We start from the raw sequence: 17,933 nt of genomic DNA on the forward strand, positions 1-17,933 counted from the left end.
GAAGCCCCTTTCCGATTGTTTGGGGCATCTGGAAAAAGGCTTGTCCGGAGAAGAAAAGGTGAGCGCTACCATCAGTCCTGTGTCATGCCAACAGTAAAGCATCCTGACACCATTCATGTGTGGGGTTTCTTCTCATCCAAGGGAGTGGGCTCACTCACAAAAAGTGGCTCGGGGACTAGAATGTTGAAATTTTGGGTCCATGGCCTGGAAACTCCCCAGATCTTAATCCCATTGAGAACTTGTGGTCAATCCTCAAGAGGCGGTGGACAAACAAAAACCCACTAATTCTGACAAACTCCAAGAAGTGATTATGAAAGAATGGGTTGCTATCAGTCAGGATTTGGCCCAGAAGTTGATTGAGAGCATGCCCAGTCGAATTGCAGAGGTCCTGAAAAAGAAGGGCCAACACTGCAAATACTGACTCTTTGCATAAATGTCATGTAATTGTCGATAAAAGCCTTTGAAACATATGAAGTGCTTGTAATTATATTTCAGTACATCACAGAAACAACTGAAACAAAGATCTAAAAGCATTTTTGCAGCAAACTTTTTGAAAACTAATATTTATGTAATTCTCAAAACTTTTGGCCACGACTGTACACTTTTTCATATTTAATTATGACTGTTGGGGAAATTCTGCATTTCAAATATATACTAAAATATCAGCACAGTTGAGCTAGGCAGACTCATATCAGTCGGTTAAACCGATCAAATTATCCAAAATATTTCCATACAAGGAAAAGGTGTGTAAAAGAGTGATGATGGGTGGTCAAATTCTGTGGAATTCTGTTGACACATTCCATGCATGTCTGCTTATTGCCAATATCCGTTAATGCAAATGAAGGATACACTCTATTGAATATGGATAAAGAGGACTTTTAAACAGCCATCTGAGGTAGAAACCAGTCACCTCGGCTGTATTCTACTATTCAGGATAAGGTTCAAAATATTCCCAAGAGGCCAGGTGTGTTCTCCAGATGCACTTATCAAAAGATTGTCTCTGTTTATTGAAGGATGTGTTCTGATGTTTCAGGAAATAGACTGGACCAGTACATGACACAGTTATAACTCATTCATGGAAATTAAGATGATTTTTTTGTATCAAACATGTTAACCCATAGTCTTCTCAAAGATAAATGATAATGCTCATTTTACCAAATGCAATAATGTTACACACGTCTTAAGATAAATGTTAGCTGGGGCTTTTTTTTCACTGAACTTCCTCTTACAAAGAAAGCAAATCACATTCCTATGGATTAAGACAAGGAAATAAACAATGATCACATGAATTACAGGGAGCTGTTTTGCATTTTCATGACCCTTTTTTTGCTTGTGAACTTCCTTCTTCCTTGTAGATTTAAACAGATGAATATATTGTCAAAAAGGGAGGGAAGGACAGAGAGAGAGAGAGAGAAAGAGAGAGAGAGAAAGAGAGAGAGAGAAAGAGAGAGAGAAATGTATACATAATTGGAAACTGAATGATGACACAAAATCTCCCCAGATTTACTATTCAAATAAAAAAAACTGTCATACTCTACATCCTTTTGTAAATACTGGACATAGGTCATTCTATGTAAAACTGTTCATGTCACAAAATTTTTAGTTATTATATTTATATAACAGAGCTTCATAATCTCTCATTGCAACCGGCTTCTTAGCAGTAAAAGCAAAAATAACATTAACAAATGGAAAAAAAGATAAACAGTTCTTTGAAAAGCAATAGTTATATTAATACAATTTAATAAAGTAACAAATAGCACAGAAGATTTTGTGTTGAATGTAAAGGTGTGTCTCCGTAATGAACTGTAGTTTCAGATACCAGTTGTTCAGATATTAATCGAGAGACCATTTGATTATTTAAAAACAGGATTGCAAAATATTGAATGCAGGATTATTTCAACCTTACAAGTTATAATAAAACCGAAAATAAATATGTGTATCCCCTTATATTAGATTATACTATGTTTATAAAAAAATTTTGAAGGTTGTGTTTGTCAGATATTAATTATGGTGCCCACTGGTTGCATGGGAAAAGTCTCTGTATGTATACTAACACACTATTTTTCACAGCTTCAAAAATGTTGAGCTTTTTTTTTTTTTTTACTACTTACTGTGGTTCTATTATTATTGTCATTTTCAATTGTATTAATTATTTTACCTTTAATTATAGCATTTTAATTAGTGAGGGTATTGAGACACAAAAAACTGCCACATCCACATTTATCTTTTTTATTTATTTTTTATTACCGTTTAAGGGACAAAGAGAAAGAAAGTCTTTTTTTTTTTCATTGCATTTGCCAATACAACATTGAGAACTTATTTCCTGTTCACATTAATGATTATAATGCACTGGCAGGATATAAACATGTTGCAAGTTGCTACTTGGACACCATGAACTAACGAACCTAACTATGTTAAAGCAGTTAATTTGGTAACACTTTACTTAAAGCCTTTATATATATAATGCATTAAAAGTAGTTATAATTAATGTCTTGTAATACACTTTATAATGAATTGTATGAACAAATGAATAATTGTTACCACAGTTATAATACATCATATTACTTAAAAAACTCGCTGTTACATCTTTAGAAAGTATAATGCATTCAAACACAACAAACATAAATATCACAATGCATTTTAAATTGGTTAGTTATTTTTCTGAAAAACAATGCATTACAATTTACATTATGAATACCTTTAATGTATTATACATAAAGGCTTTAATTGTATTGCTGATTTTATAACATCTTAAGAACTGAAAAATAACAACAACAACAACGGCAAAAGCTTAAAATATAATGTCTATGGAACATCTTTGCCAACAGATGCTATAATTAAAAATCTGCTAAGACTGTCTCCTCTAAAGAGAAAACATCAAACTGTACAAACTCATACTCACTTACGGTGTCTTTGAATTTGTTCACATTAATATAGATATTAGAAGACATACAAGTGGGTTGTGATGACACAAATACCTATATGCTCATTTGAAAACAGTGGATAAAACATCAGCATAATATATTATAACAAAAACTTTCATCTAAAGCTTAAATCTTTTTGTGATATTCATTGTGTAATATACACCATTATGTCAACTCTTTGACATACTTTGACACGCAAATCATAACTACTTAGTGCAAAGAATTTGCTCTTCTCTTGTTTGAGAGCAGATGTTCGAACAATGAGATGGCACAAGTCAATTTTGCATAAAATAAAATATGTGAGATGTCCTTTGTACATTCATATCGTCTAAATCAACAAGCTCAGAGTTACACAGCAGAACCAACCTGATATGAAACATGTAACATTGAAGCACAATTAAATATGATTTACAGTACTGTGGTAAGTTTCAAAAATGCTAATTACAGTAATTGACGTAATTGTATATATATATTAGGGATGGGTCGATAACCGGTTTTATTGATAACCATGATAAAATGTGCTGAAGGTTAGTAATATCGTTTAAAAATGAATTATCATTAAAACCGTGTTTGATTATCGCGGTTTTAATAACTCCCTATTAAATCATGTCCAGCCAGCAACAGTCTGACGCAAGCGCAGCGCACAATGTTTTTTTTCGAGAAGGAATGGCGAAAGTCAGTGACTTTTCTATGCTTTTCTATGCTTCTACACTTTTCATTGTAAGAAAGGAAATGCCACAGAATTTAATCTTTCTTTAAATTAAGTGCATAGAGTTGCTTGTTTTATTAGTTGTTTGTTGATTATTAAATATAAAACTTGCTGAAATGTTTTCAGTGTGAGCATCAACTATTTTTGAACACTTTCATCTTGTTTCAACAAAACCGTGATAATATTGATAATCGTGATAATTTTAGTCACTATAATCATGATATTAAATTTTCATACTGTCCCATCCCTAATATATATATATATATATATATATATATATATATATATATATACACACATATACACTTAAAATAAAACATATCAGGGGATTCCAACCCACAGTAATTGAAACAAAGAAATACAACAAAAAGATTTCAAGAGACAAGGAATCACGCCTTCTACTATTTGAAGTCATTCTGTGGTGGAGCGGATTTGAACGAACAATTAGCAGCAGACGCACTAACTAAAAAATTACTCTTAACATTGAAAACAGGGTGTTTCCTTAATGACAGCAATTACAACTATAATTTGAACGCTCAAAATTACATTTAAGCTTCTGTCCAAAACCAAATCATTAGTCTTAGAGCCAAGGTACTGTACAGTTTGCTACACGTTAGGAGCAACAATTGATGCAATGTGCATCAACCTCTTAAAAAAAACATCTAGACGCACAATTGACTTTGCAGTCATACATAGTTACCACATGTACTATGTGATAAGTCATTCAGGTTTCTGAATGAAAAGAAAAAAATTACAATTGCTTACCTTTAGAGGTACAACAGCGTGTCAATGGGGCAGCACCCTTAAAAGGACAAGTTTGTACCTTATCTACCTCTCGAAGGTGCATCTTAGTAATAGGTACCTTTAAAGTACTACTATGAAATTTTAAGGGTAAAAAGGTACAAAGTACAGGGAGCTATTGTTGTACCCCTAATTCAAAAAGTTTGTACCTTATCTCCCCCTAAAAGTTGAAATGGGTACTTTTAAAGCACTACTACAAACTTTTAAAGGGTAAAAAAGTACCCCTAAAGGTACAATGTTTGCAATTTTTTTTCTGAGAGTGTAGAGCCCATTTCTTTTGAGAAACTTGGCATGCCATTGTCCCAAAGTTTCACGAATTAGAAGAACTCTCCTCTGGACTTGAGTTTGAGAATCTCTGCCGCCAGCTGCTGCGCATCTTTCAGCTGTGGGAACATTTCCATAACTTTGTTTACATGATGAGGGTTAAAAATCGCATGAAGCTTCTTCCTGACCTCCTCTCTTTCTTCCTGGAAAGCATTTGACTGTGGCATAGCTAAGTGCTGCTGGCTTCCGTAGACATCAGGAGACCTGTGTGAGCTAGGACAGGGTAAAGGTTCAGGTAAACTGGTTGCCTGTGGTAAGAAGTAAGGGTAAGACCAGGCACCGTAAGCAGGAAGACTGTAACGCTGGACGGGGTTGGGCACAGGTAGGGAGTTGTAGGCACCAAAGTTTGGCTGATAATTAGAGAAAGGACTCATGTTGTCATAGTAGCGCTGGCCACCTGCAGGTACACCAGGGTTACCAGACGTTGGTGGATGATTGGATCTCATCCTGTGCAAATCATCAATGCTCTGGGATGGATCTGAAAACAGGCTTTGGTAGGATCCAAGCCCTGAGTCATAACTGAAAATGGATGAAGGGTTTGTTGGGTAAGGTGCTTGCAGACAGGTTCTGTCTACCAAAGTACTGCGTTGTTCCACTGTGGCTGTATTTAAGGGCTTTTTGGTGGACAAAATGTCATCCCAGTACTGGAACATAACATCCCTGCTGTCAGAGCTCTTGGGATCCAAGTTAAGCTTTTGTTCCAGTTCTTGTTCCAAGGAGGGTGAGTTGGACCCAAAACCAGGGTCATTTCTTTGATACATCCCCCTTAGTGGCCCAGTTACTCTGCTTTCCCCTTTTGAACCAGACAGTCTGGCATTCTCTCGAAGCTCATCGGCTAGAGAACGCTGTGACTGGTTTGTGCGCTCTGGGTGGTAGAACTTACACTTGATCCCATATGTGCACTTTTTTCCTGAAGAGTAAAAAGACAAATGTGTTATAAAGGTATACTTCAGGGATGTGCAACATCGGTCCTGGAGGGTTGTGGTCCTGAGTTTAGTTCCATCTATAACACCGGTCTGTCGATATTTAGCAAGCCTGGACACATAGGCTACATTTTTCAGGTGTGTTTGATTAGGGATCTAACTAAATTCTGCAGGACAGGTGCCTTCCAAAACCAGATTTGCCAGATCTTTGGTCTACTTCAGAGGTGTCCTGGAGAACCACAGTCCTGCATAGTTTTGCTCCAACCTTGATAAAATCTCAGCTGTAGCTTCCTAGTAAACCTTGACTTAGTGGTAACCTAGTAATCTTGATTAGCTTGTTCAGGACTGTTTGATTACGGTTGAGTCTAAACTCTGCAGGACTGTGGCTCTCCAACCCTGGCCTACTTCCTTCATGCACCTTGTATGTTGACATAGAGTGAATCCAGCTCATTGTGACCCACTCCCCTGCAAAGTTTATTTCCAACTTGCTTTGACACACCTGCCTGAGATTTTCAAGTAATCCTGAAGACCTTGATTCAGGTACGTTTGGTTAGCGTGACTTTATTATGTCAAATATACTCTGTTTGGACATTGTATGGAATTTTAATACCAACACCGTAGTTACCATAGAAACTGTTCCGTTTACAGCTGCCCATGAAGCCTCTGTAGCAGAAACCCCATTATGGTAAGGGGCGTTACATTTTTGTTACACTCTTTAAATTTGCTGACTAATCACAACAGACTGGGCCAGTTTCAGAAAGACAGCCTTCAAAAGACAGGGCCTAAAACATTTCAGGCATAGGTTGAAAAGAGTTGCTGCAATGTGCAGTATTAGTAAAATAATGTGCTTTTTTAACTTTAAATTATGTAACCATTTTCTAGAAGACCCAAAAAATAAAATTTATGAAATTGTAAATTAGCATAATATGGGAAACTTCAATCAATTTAATAACCATCAAATCACATATATCAGTATTTGCTTAGAAAATGTAAAGACATACAATTAATGTGTCAGTTGAAAGCAGACTTTACAGTTGTTTGATAAGTCATAATACATTTTTGTTTTGTTTTCTTGTAATTGACCATGAGCATCACTGGCCTACAGTGCGTTATTTCTGGCTGTGAGTGTCTTTGATGGCAGGAAAATCCATTATTACGAAATACGGAATGAGTCATTGGACATAATAATGATGTCCATTTTTTTTTATTTGCCTACATTTTTATAATTAATTGCAATGAATTAACATATTAAATTGGTAGTCCTAGAAATGTATTTCAATTAGTTTGAGGTTTATATGGCATACAGTGATATAAACTGATAAGTACTTACCATATGGACAGAGTTGTCGCTTGTGGTCAGGCAACATCGCTTTTTTACGAAGAAAATTATCTAAATTGGGTCCATGACGGCCGAGAGGGTCATCAGGTGGCATGAACCTGTCCAAGAGGGTCATGTTGATGGTTAGTTAAATGAATAGGAATAAGAACAGGCATTTCAAAAGGCATTAGCAGCTCCTAAAGAATAGTTGTAAAAACGTACTTGTCATTAACAAAGGAGTACATGAGCAATCTCTCCTCAATGCAACGCTTCCACTCCGGACGTTCACTTTGCAGGTCACGATATGTGTCGTTGGACACTATAATGCCATCCAGATCATGAGCTAATTTGACAATAAAGCGATCATCATAGCAAACTACACGCTTTCCTCCGACCCTTCGTGAAGGTGTAAACACAAGAATCTTCTTCCTTTCCAGCTCTTCCAAAATATGCTGATCTGGAAACAAAGACGATATATATATTTTTTTTTTCATTGTTTGTTAACATTTTTAGCATGAGTTTGGAATGAGGTCTTTCTTCATTCATCTCCAGAACTGCTCTGAGAAGAATCTGATTCTGACTGTTTGATTTGAGCAAAAGCATCATATCACATGCACAGAACACTGTCAAAATAAAAGTCCGGTTTTGAAGTCTATTTTTCAGTAGAATGTTGAATAGTAAATCCCCTTTGTTTGCCCGAAAAAGTTTGCTTAATTTTAAGTAATTAAAAGACAAATAAAATTAATGTTTCATGCCTTAATTTGATAACAATAAAAATGTAAATACACACAAATTTTTGGAGGGGAAAAAATCATTAGGCTTCTTTAAGAAAAAATAAATAAAGTTAGTTGTTTTATGCATTCAAATAATTAGACATGCTAAAACAGAATTTTGGTAACAATAAAAATAAAAATATGGTGAGAAAAATAAAACGTTTCATGAAGCTCTAATCATGTAATTTTTGGTAAACTTTTATTCAATTGATTTGAAAATGTATACGTTTCATGATTTTAATTAATTAGACTTGCTTTATTATTAATAAACTTTAATTTAACTATTAAAAAGGAGTGGAGTAAAATTAAAATGAAAAAAAAAAAAAAAAAAAAAAAAAAAGAATCCAGAAAAATTAAATAACGGAATTTGGAAATTAATAAAATGGAATTTAGGAAAATATTAAACTGATTTCATAGGGCCCTATTAGAGTGTGGTAATTTCAACATTTACTATTACTTTTACTGTTATTATTACTTTTATTACTACTACTACTACTATTAGTATTGTTCAGTACAGTTTATTTTTTATTTTTTTTGTAAATAAAGCACTATTTTATTTTTTTCAGTATCCATTTTAAAAACTATCGGTTAATTAATTGGTATTGGCCAGTGTGGTCCAACCTAGCTATCGGTATCGTCAAAATTCTATATCGGTCGACCTCTATACCAAACAAATGGTTTTCCCCCAATTTATCATTTAATATCCACCAAATGCTTCTTTGGGGAGGTGGTAAACGAAAAGATTCCAAAGAACCCAAACCGTCATCTGTGAAACAGGAAAGAGGCAATAATTTATGACACTGCACCAGACCTTGATTAAAGATTCACAGGGAAACTGTAGGTGATAAGGAAACTCTTGAACTTCCTGGTGGGGAATTCCCAGTGAGACTTGCAGGAAACTTAACTCTTCCTTATACTTCATGTTTTGTTATTACTGTTCTTGCTCGAATTGATTTGAGGAATCTGAGCAGGGGTGTTAACAACAAAAGAGAGACAGTCCAGGGACATAAACAACTGAGATTTTTATCTAAAAATCAACACCTCTAGACTTTTAAAACTGAACCTGAATGTTCCTGAAGTCGTGAAACAAAGGTAATTTTGTACTAGTACCAGCACACACGGACTGTTTTGCAACCACAAACTAATGAATAGCAAACAGTTACATTTTTTAATTAAACTGTTTCAATTTCAAAGACCCTGTCAATTATTGCAATTTGAAAACACAATATTTTGTATAATGCATGAGTCTAAAGCTTTTCATTAATGTATTGATGTTAGTAAAATTTCTTCAATGGTTTTGAAAGAAGTCTTACATGTTCACCATGACTGCATTTATTTAACCAAAAATTCAGTGAAAGGTGTAATATTTTTAAATATGACCATTCAAAATAAGTTTTCTTTGTTTTAAATAGATTTTTAAATATAATTCCTGCAATCCAAAGCTGAATTTTCAGCATCATTACTCTAGTCTTTGGCAGTGTTGGGGAGTAACTAGTTACATGTAATGGCGTTACGTAATTTAATTACAAAATTAATGTAACTGTAATTAGTTACAGTTACTAAGAAAAAATGAGTAATTAAATTAGTTACTTATGAAATTTTGAACGATTACAAAGGGGATTACATTTGAATATTTACACACATCCACATACAGATTTAACTGATATCTTTCCCAAATTGGACTGACTATTCTGAGACATACCGCCCTAATAATTTCCGGGATGCGGAAATACAGTCTGGGTATAGAATCCAGTCATAAAAACGAAATGCGGACGGAATATGCCACCTTTTGGATGACTAAATCAAAATGAGGTCAGTACACTTGAATCAAAACATGACATGGACTAGTGTCTGTGAATATTAAGCCCCAAAAATGCAATATATGACTCCTGCACGTTCTGCGTGTCTGTGGAAATCAGGCGCGGACTGGACACCGGGAGAACCGGGACAATTCCCGGTGGCCTGGCAGCCGATTTTGCCCGCTATTTTAATATCATTATTGTATAATTGCCTGCCAAATGTAAAGCGATCATTTGCGAATCCGCCATTTGATAATTAAATCTCTAATAAGTCATGAAGTGTTAGTCATGACTCGCGCGCTCTCCGCGCCTCCGCCAAACGGTTTGGATCAGACTCCGAGTAATCAATGCGAGAGAGAGAGAGAGAGAGAGGGAGAGAGAGAGAGAGAGAGAGAGAGAGAGAGAGAGAGAGAGAGAGAGAGAGAGAGAGAGAGAGAATAAAGTGGACTGCTGGAGCAGAGAAGCAGAACTAGTGTTCAGGGTTTCAGGTCAGTTTCATCTGTAAAGATGCTTTTTTGTCTTTGTTTTTTTTATTTATTTAATCAAGCAGCAGCACGTTGCTCATCAGTCATCACTCAAAATACTATATAAAGGACATCATTATTATCTGTTGTAATGTTACAGTAGTAATTTAGCTGAAAAACAATCAGATTTTTTTTATAGGTTTAGGGGGAGCTACGGACAGACAACAACACAACCCTTACGAAAATTAACGTTTTAATATATTACTATAAATCCAGAGAAAATAGTAACTACTGTTTAACTGTGGTAACCAAAAAATTAAAATGATTTTACAAACTGAGTTATTTAAAAATAAATACAAATCCATTTGCAAAAAAACAAAACAAAACAAAACAAGGTTATTGTCTATAGGCTAAAAAAAAGCATGGTCAATTTTTGTAAGGGAAAAACATGACTCGTGTAGGCCTACAGTATTAGGATTTTTCTATAAAGATATTGTAGTATTGTAGAGTATTGTATTGTAAAGTATAGTTTTGTTCAATCTTGAGTATTAAAGTCATGAGAGAGATGGATAACAGGGCAAAATAAAGAGACTGAAGAGAAAAATAGAAGTGAAGGTGCAGTTCAGGAGAGAACTTTTAATTATTTAACATGTCCCCAAATTAAATATTTAAACCTTTTTTTTTTTTTATCTCAGGTCCATACCAAAAATAGTTTTTTCCATGAATTTGTTTCTATGAGTTTGAATTTTCCAGTCTGAATTGTTTTCCCAGTCCGCCCCTCCTGTAAATTAATGGCAAAGACATGGTTTCATTTACTACACATAGGCCTACTGAAGCTCGCAGTGTTTTCTACCTCTGCTGCCTCAATATAGGAGTACACGAGCATACACAAACATAATTTCTAGAACTGTTCTGTGTCACTTTATGTGCATTTTACTTATTTTGAGAAAACTATCATCATATACAAAGAGACAGCAGTTTAAAAAAAACACCAATGTTTCAGGAGTTTATTACACAGAATACGTCACATGCTTATTAGATAACTGTATTTAAGTTGATGTATATGCTTTTATTTATTATTCTTTAATTTTCACAAATTTAGAAAAGTAATCAAAAAGTACTCAAAAGTAATTAGTTACATTACTTTAATAAAGTAATTGAAAAAGTTACACTACTATTACATTTTAAACAGGGTAACTTGTAATCTGTAACCTATTACATTTCCAAAGTAACCTTCCCAACACTGGTCTTTGGTGTCACATGACCCTTCAGAAACCAGTAAACATTTTTATTTGTATATTATTGTTGAAAACTGCTGCTTCATATTTTTAAAGAAACTGTGCTACATTATTTTTTTCTTTACATCTTTTTTTTTTCATGATCATTATTATAATTTTTTTGATTCTTTGATCAATAGAACGCACATTTAAAATGTAAATCTTTGGTAACCACATAAATGTCTTCACTGTCTCTTTTGATAAACTGAATGCGTCCTTAATGAACAAAAGCATTTGTTTCTTAAAATAAAATCTTACTGACCCCAACTTTTGAACAGTAGTGTGTGTTTACTGAAAAACCTGACAAAAATACTGCTTTTTTTTCTTTGCAGGGTGAAGTATAGGCTTATCTGCGTTTGTGCAGTCAGATGGGCGTTTTCACTTTTCAGACAAACCTGTCTGTGATGACTCATTTTTACCAAAAGGGGTGAGGGAGTGTCTCTACCTGAAATAGGTACATCAGGCCTGGGCTGCTCTTTTCTCCAGGAAGGCACAAACACAGTGATATTTCTGTGGCCTCGGTCAAGGAAGTAATTAACTGCCAGCTCAATCCCACGGCAAGAAAACACTTCCTTGTTCCCATGACTGAAAGAGAACAAGAGAGACATAAAAAAAGAGAGAGAAATTAGTTTGGCAAATGAGTAAATCAGTGAATGTACATGCCAAAAACCACTGGTCCATATAAATGTTAGAGGCCTTCGGTGGTTATGTCACTTTTTACGGCTCTTTAATTATTCTGTGTGGTTCGGTGCTCAACAACTATTGTTTTTAATGAGGAACATACATTTCTTGAAAGTTCATGAAGTTTTGCTAAACTGTGGTTAATTCATTAAATGCATCAACACTAGCAGTTTTTTTTTTAATAAAAAAAACAAAAAACAAAAACAAAGTATATTGAATTCCAAAGGTTGATTCAGAACCCAAAACAAGTTTGATCCATTTTTTCAGATGTGGAACTTGGATTTAATTACAGCAATAATGCTACTAGAAGGTATGCTAAAACACAACCTGATTTGCATAACAGTAAAACAACTGCAATGCAAACTGTAGTTGTTGATAGATGCATGACAGACATGTTTATAGTATTACTGATAAAATAAATAAATAAATAAATAGAACAAAGAAATGAGACAGACAGAAATTATGACAGAATTGATTGCTTTGAAAACAGGTTTAGTTTTCACGGTTATTAATGTATGCAATTTCAGCAATAAAAAATCTTATTTTTTCTAAAAAGAAAACAAATTAGTCGTTTATTTTAAGAGATCTATCTTTTTATCTTTTGGATATTTAGTATTGCTCTTTAACAAAGAAAAATAACTTCTTATCCGATTACTTGATTAGTAGATTGAATAATCGGTAGAATACTCGATTACCAAAATAACTGATAGCTACAGCCCTACTGGGAAGCTACATCCAACAAAACACACGAAAGAACAACAGCCATTTCCATTACGTCATGAGTTCATCGCAAATATAAATGCATCATTTGGCTTTCACACACAATGTGTGTTAAGTGTTGTGACTTACTCTCTTAGACTACTTATAAACCCTTCCTTTCAAGGAAGAATGTCTTTCTAAGAATTCCCTATGCATGACCAAAAATGTTGCGGAGTGTGTTGAGCATGAGGTCTTGGTCTCTTGGAAACGAAATGGATTAAACAGTGTATGTTATTTGCATATTGGAGAACAGAGAAGCACGGACAAAAGGGGAAGTACAACCCTTTTCAAAAGAACCAGGTCTAAGTTTAAGCCCAAAGGCAATATGAGCAATTCACTATGAGAAACGGTAAGCAATATTCCACTGAATGCAATAGTTACTACTTGAAAATTAATTAATTAATTATTAATCAATTGATGTTTCTTACAAATAAAGAGCGATCAACAAGTCTGTATCTGTGCCATTATTTGGATGTGATACTCACATTTTTAAAAACACATTTTAAAAAAACTGTTACAACAATTTGAGGTGGACCAACATTTATAAAAAAAAGTAGTGGTATGACAGTGAAACCCTTTAATAATTTGGGAAGAGTTTATTCACAAGTAGAGCACAGCTGTCATGAATTCCCCATTGTAACGGCAACTTGTTGACACTTGTTAAACTGGCAAAGACTCAAAACTCCAGCATATTTTTCAATCTCCATTCTCTTTCCATTGAAGAATCACCTAACGAAAACTAAGCAAGTAGTACCATGACCTCACCTCATGGCCACGTTGCTCCCATCAATAACAATAGGCTTCAGGTCACTTTCTGGTTCAGTGGTGTCCTCCAGCGTTGAGCCCTGAGCCCCTGAGCTTCCTCCCCGATGGGGCAAACTGAACCCACCATCATCGCTGTCAGAGCTAGAGGAGGGCACAGCCTTGGCCCCTGAACGCACCAGCTCCCCCAGCACCGCATTGGTGTCCGTCCCCAGGCCCAGCTTCCTCAGGGCGGCCTTCACCTCTTGTGGAGAGTATCCCAGCTTACGAAAGAAGTCGACCTTCATCTGCAGGTCATGGTGGTCAGGTCCATCTTGGCCCAGGCCAGCGGGTTGATGGTAACACCTCGACTGCATCCCGCCGTATGTTGGATGTTTGATGTTCTGGGGTTTTTCAGTACAAGAGCTGCTGTGTCATCCATATGCTGCTCTGACATGTTGCTCTTGCTTCTGAATAAGGCTGAAACATAGACAAATAAATATTTAATAAAACACAAGCTATTAGAGCTGAAACAACTAATCGATTTAATCGATTAAAATCGACTATTAAAATAGTTGTCAACTAATTTAGTCATCGATTAGTTGCTAAATAACTTTTATTTGCCGTAAGCGGCTCATTTCGTGCATATTTCAAATCTGCGGTGACTAAAGTGTGGCAGTAATGAGCCACCGGAGGTTTTACTCAGCCAGTACAGCAGGAGAAGTAGCGAATAGCCAATAGCTGGCCTCGTTTTATGTCACGTGCTTCCCGAACAGCGTCTCTGCCATAGACAGTAAAAGTTCAGCGGGATGAGGAAGTACTTTACTTTGAGCCATCAAAAAAGAAGATTAACCTGTAAACTCTGCACTACTGAACTGTTTAAGGGGCCGTTCACATATCGCGTCTTTTTCATGCTCAAGTTCGTTATTTCCAATGTAGCTTGTAATGGAAGCGACGCGGTCGCGACGCGCCCGTTTTTCCAGGCGCGTCCGCACTGCATCGAGTTAAAAACATCTCAACTTTTCAGAGAGCCGCAAGCGCAACGCGGGTGCGATTTTTAGAGCTTATCCTTTGCTGAAATGTCTGCCTCTTCATGGAGAGAGCACGTCATGGTTGCTTAGCAAAGGCAGATGCGCTTCTGCCCGAGCGCTTTGGAAAGAAGGAGAAAGCGGTGCGCCTAGCGTTTTCCACGCGTTTTTAGGCGCGATATGTGAACGGCCCCTAAGACTTTTATTTGTGCAGATTCTCCAGTACAATGTTGTTTGCAAATGTTTAGTCGTAACAAACGAGTCGCCATTTTAACAGTTAACATTTGAAGCTTTACAAACACGTTCTGTGATCAGTTTGTCGTTTACCAGTTCATAATTCAGTCTTGCAGCCTAATTATGACTGAATGAGAGAGGTAAATGTTTAAAGATATTTGAAATCCACTTATCTTTTTCACACAGCAGTTTTTTGTGTGTCCAATTTTTTTTTTCTGGACAACCTTCTGATGGATTTTACTTTAAATTGTGAGTTCCATTCAGGTTTCATGCCATTGGCACTGTATAGAATTTCACAGCATAAGCTATAAAGCTGTTTCCCAGTAAATAATAAAATGCAATGTACTGCAATTTTATTCTGTTTCATCCTTCTTCGTGAAAATATGTTCTGAAAGATTCCTTAAGCTTTGTTTGGGATGTTAAACTACTTTAGGAGCTCTAAGGACTGCCATGGTGAAAACATTATTTGAAATCTCCTTGTGAAATTTGCTAGAGTATGGGTCAGTGTTTTGATTGCAGAAGAGTTCGACAAAGGATTACTGACACATAATAAAACAACTCCAGGTATATTTTTGATGAGGATATGACAATGCAAAATGGTTAAAATCTCTTAAAAATCTATGCTGAATGATAAAGACCCTTTATTAATAATTTACCTGGGGGGGGGAAATGGGCAAAACTAAAATATAAGTACATAAACCGATTAATCGTAAAAATAATCGACAGATTAATCGATTATCAAAATAATCGTTAGTTGCAGCCCTACAAGCTATAACAATGCAAGTTAGAAACTGCAGTTAAAATTTTTTAGATTTACATAAAAAACATATAATACATAAAATGTAAACAGTACAACAAGGTAATACTTTATACAGTAATATCTTTACACATACACATTTTATGCATTACATGATTTGATCTTCATACATTGAATCATTCATTCATGAACAACACAATTACAGTGACCATATCATTTATGAATATGTGCAATTCAATTCTCCAGCAACCTCCTCCCAAAAATAATAAACAATCACATGCATGGATATTGCAAAAAAATAAATAAAAATAAAATAATAATAATAACATTTTAGTTTTGTAATTTAGAATACAGTAAATATAAAGCACATTTTAAAAAGGGTGATCCGTCCTTCAGAGGTTACATGTTTTTGTGTTGTTTCTGAGTTGACTCGGATAGTTGATATTTATTTGCAATAGTGTCCGAATTATTTATCTGAGGGTAGAGGACTTTTTTTAGGCATGTGAAAATGGTCCAGTGCATGCAAAATACATCGAGATCAACCCAGCAATTACTTGCTATTTTACAAAAATAAGTTGGTAATGGCTTTAAGGTTGGCCGTTTTCAGACTGTCCAAGTGGCCTAGCATCATTTTTAAATAATTGTAACATGTACTCCAATGCATTTGATAAACAAAATCAGTTTATAAAGGTTTATATCAGCCGTAGTTTTCATCTTTATTGATGTTCTACTAATTTGCATTTAGTAGAACATCACTAATTGCTGCAATATTTACATTTAAGGCATTCCATGTAATATTTATTTATTTATTTATTACCCACAAAGTAGTGAGCATATGTGTATTTAAATAGTACATTCCAGGTGTACGGTGTACATTTTAGGACATCCTCAGACCTCAGTCATCAAATGAAAAGGCGTCATGCCTCAGACTAAAAGGCTTCAGTCATCAGAAAAAACGGCATCGCGCCTCAGACTGAAAAGCTTCAGGTCAGGAAAAACGACGTCAGGTGTCAGGTCTCATACAATAAACGTTAGGTATCAGACGAAACGGACTCAGGTTTTTTGTTTTGTTTTGTTTTTTGATAGTAAAACCATGGTTATTTTTCGTAAGGGTAACTTTACTACTTGGCCAAAATAAAGCTCGCTAGTTGTAATATGGCTAACTAACTTTCTAAACGTGCACACAAGACTCTCGAAAAGCATGTTCTCTTCCATATATAACTTAATTAGTGTAACATTTGAATAAAACTGTTAAAATATGAAATATCAAACGCTGCTTACCTCCTTTTGCCATCAATCAACCATGATATACCACTTCCTGTGAACGGCGTGCGTGTGACGTCACATGGGGCGGGGCAACGCTATATTCCACCTGAGTCCGTTTCGTCTGATGACTTTTTGTCTGAGTCCATTTTGTCTGATGACTTTTTGCCTGAGTCCGTTTTGTCTGATGACTTTTTTTCTGAGTCCGTTTCATCTGATACCTAATGTTTATTGTATGAGACCTGACACCTGACGTCGTTTTTCCTGAGACCTGAAGCTTTTCAGTCTGAGGCGCGATGCCGTTTTGTCCGATGACTGAAGCCTTTTAGTCTGAGGCATGACGCCTTTTCATTTGATGACTGAGGTCTGAGGATGTCCTAAAATGTACACCGTACAGGTGTCATTTGTTAAATTACATGGTTAATAAATGACACATACACTTCCCCTGCTTTTACAACACTTTCCACGAAAAGTTCCTGATTCACTGATTGCATAAGATAGCATATATAGTGTATTTAAACTCCTACAGACACAGGGCTAGAATACAAACTACACGACTAAACTCTATATACTGTACCTCCACTGAGCTTCAGTTCGGTGGACCCCGGCTAAAGTACTAGAGAAACTTAGCAAACATTTGTAGTTCTGAAGTAATAATGATAAAGCCTTACTTTAATGTAAAATACTGACAGAGTGTAAATGCCTGTCTCAGCTGTTACACAATAAACGTTTCTTATACAAAACGTTAACAGAATAAAACAGAATAACTTCGACCTACCATATTCTCTCAATGATGAGTCCGGTGATCTGTAACGCGCGCGTGTGTGCGTGTAAGTGTGTGTGTGTTCTAGAAAGTAATGATATTGTGTCGTGTGACGCGTTTTAATGTAACACCTTTCCTCTTCTACTTCCTGCTCCAGGTAACTCGACCTGTTTCTCCCCCGGAAGAGAGCGAGCGAGAGACGCTTCCAGTCAAAACTAACAAACGACCACATTATTACTTTAATATTCATATTTTTCTAGTCTTAATTAATTTCCTTTTAAACATACATACATATATTTGTTTAAATTTCATTTTCATTTTCATATTTTCAGTTCCCGTATTTCTGTTTTCAGCACCTTATTCACTTCCTATTGTATATTTTGTATTATATTGTT

The 17,933-nt window shown here is 35.5% G+C and overlaps 1 protein-coding gene across 1 annotated transcript; it reads right to left on the bottom strand.

Annotated features, from left to right (window-relative positions):
* Positions 1-4,374: 4,374 nt before the first annotated feature.
* LOC132158029 (endoribonuclease ZC3H12A) lies at positions 4,375-17,681 on the bottom strand. Its single transcript, XM_059567275.1, has 6 exons — positions 17,554-17,681; positions 13,518-13,973; positions 11,758-11,897; positions 7,222-7,456; positions 7,012-7,118; positions 4,375-5,668 (listed from the first exon to the last, which is right to left on the bottom strand). Exons 2-6 carry the CDS (start codon positions 13,868-13,870, stop codon positions 4,752-4,754), a joined length of 1,752 nt encoding a protein of 583 aa, XP_059423258.1. The 5' UTR covers positions 13,871-13,973; positions 17,554-17,681; the 3' UTR covers positions 4,375-4,751.
* Between the last annotated feature and the right edge of the window lie 252 nt (positions 17,682-17,933).

This window comes from Carassius carassius, chromosome 15 (assembly GCF_963082965.1).
Source record: "Carassius carassius chromosome 15, fCarCar2.1, whole genome shotgun sequence".
Classification (NCBI taxonomy): domain Eukaryota; kingdom Metazoa; phylum Chordata; class Actinopteri; order Cypriniformes; family Cyprinidae; genus Carassius; species Carassius carassius.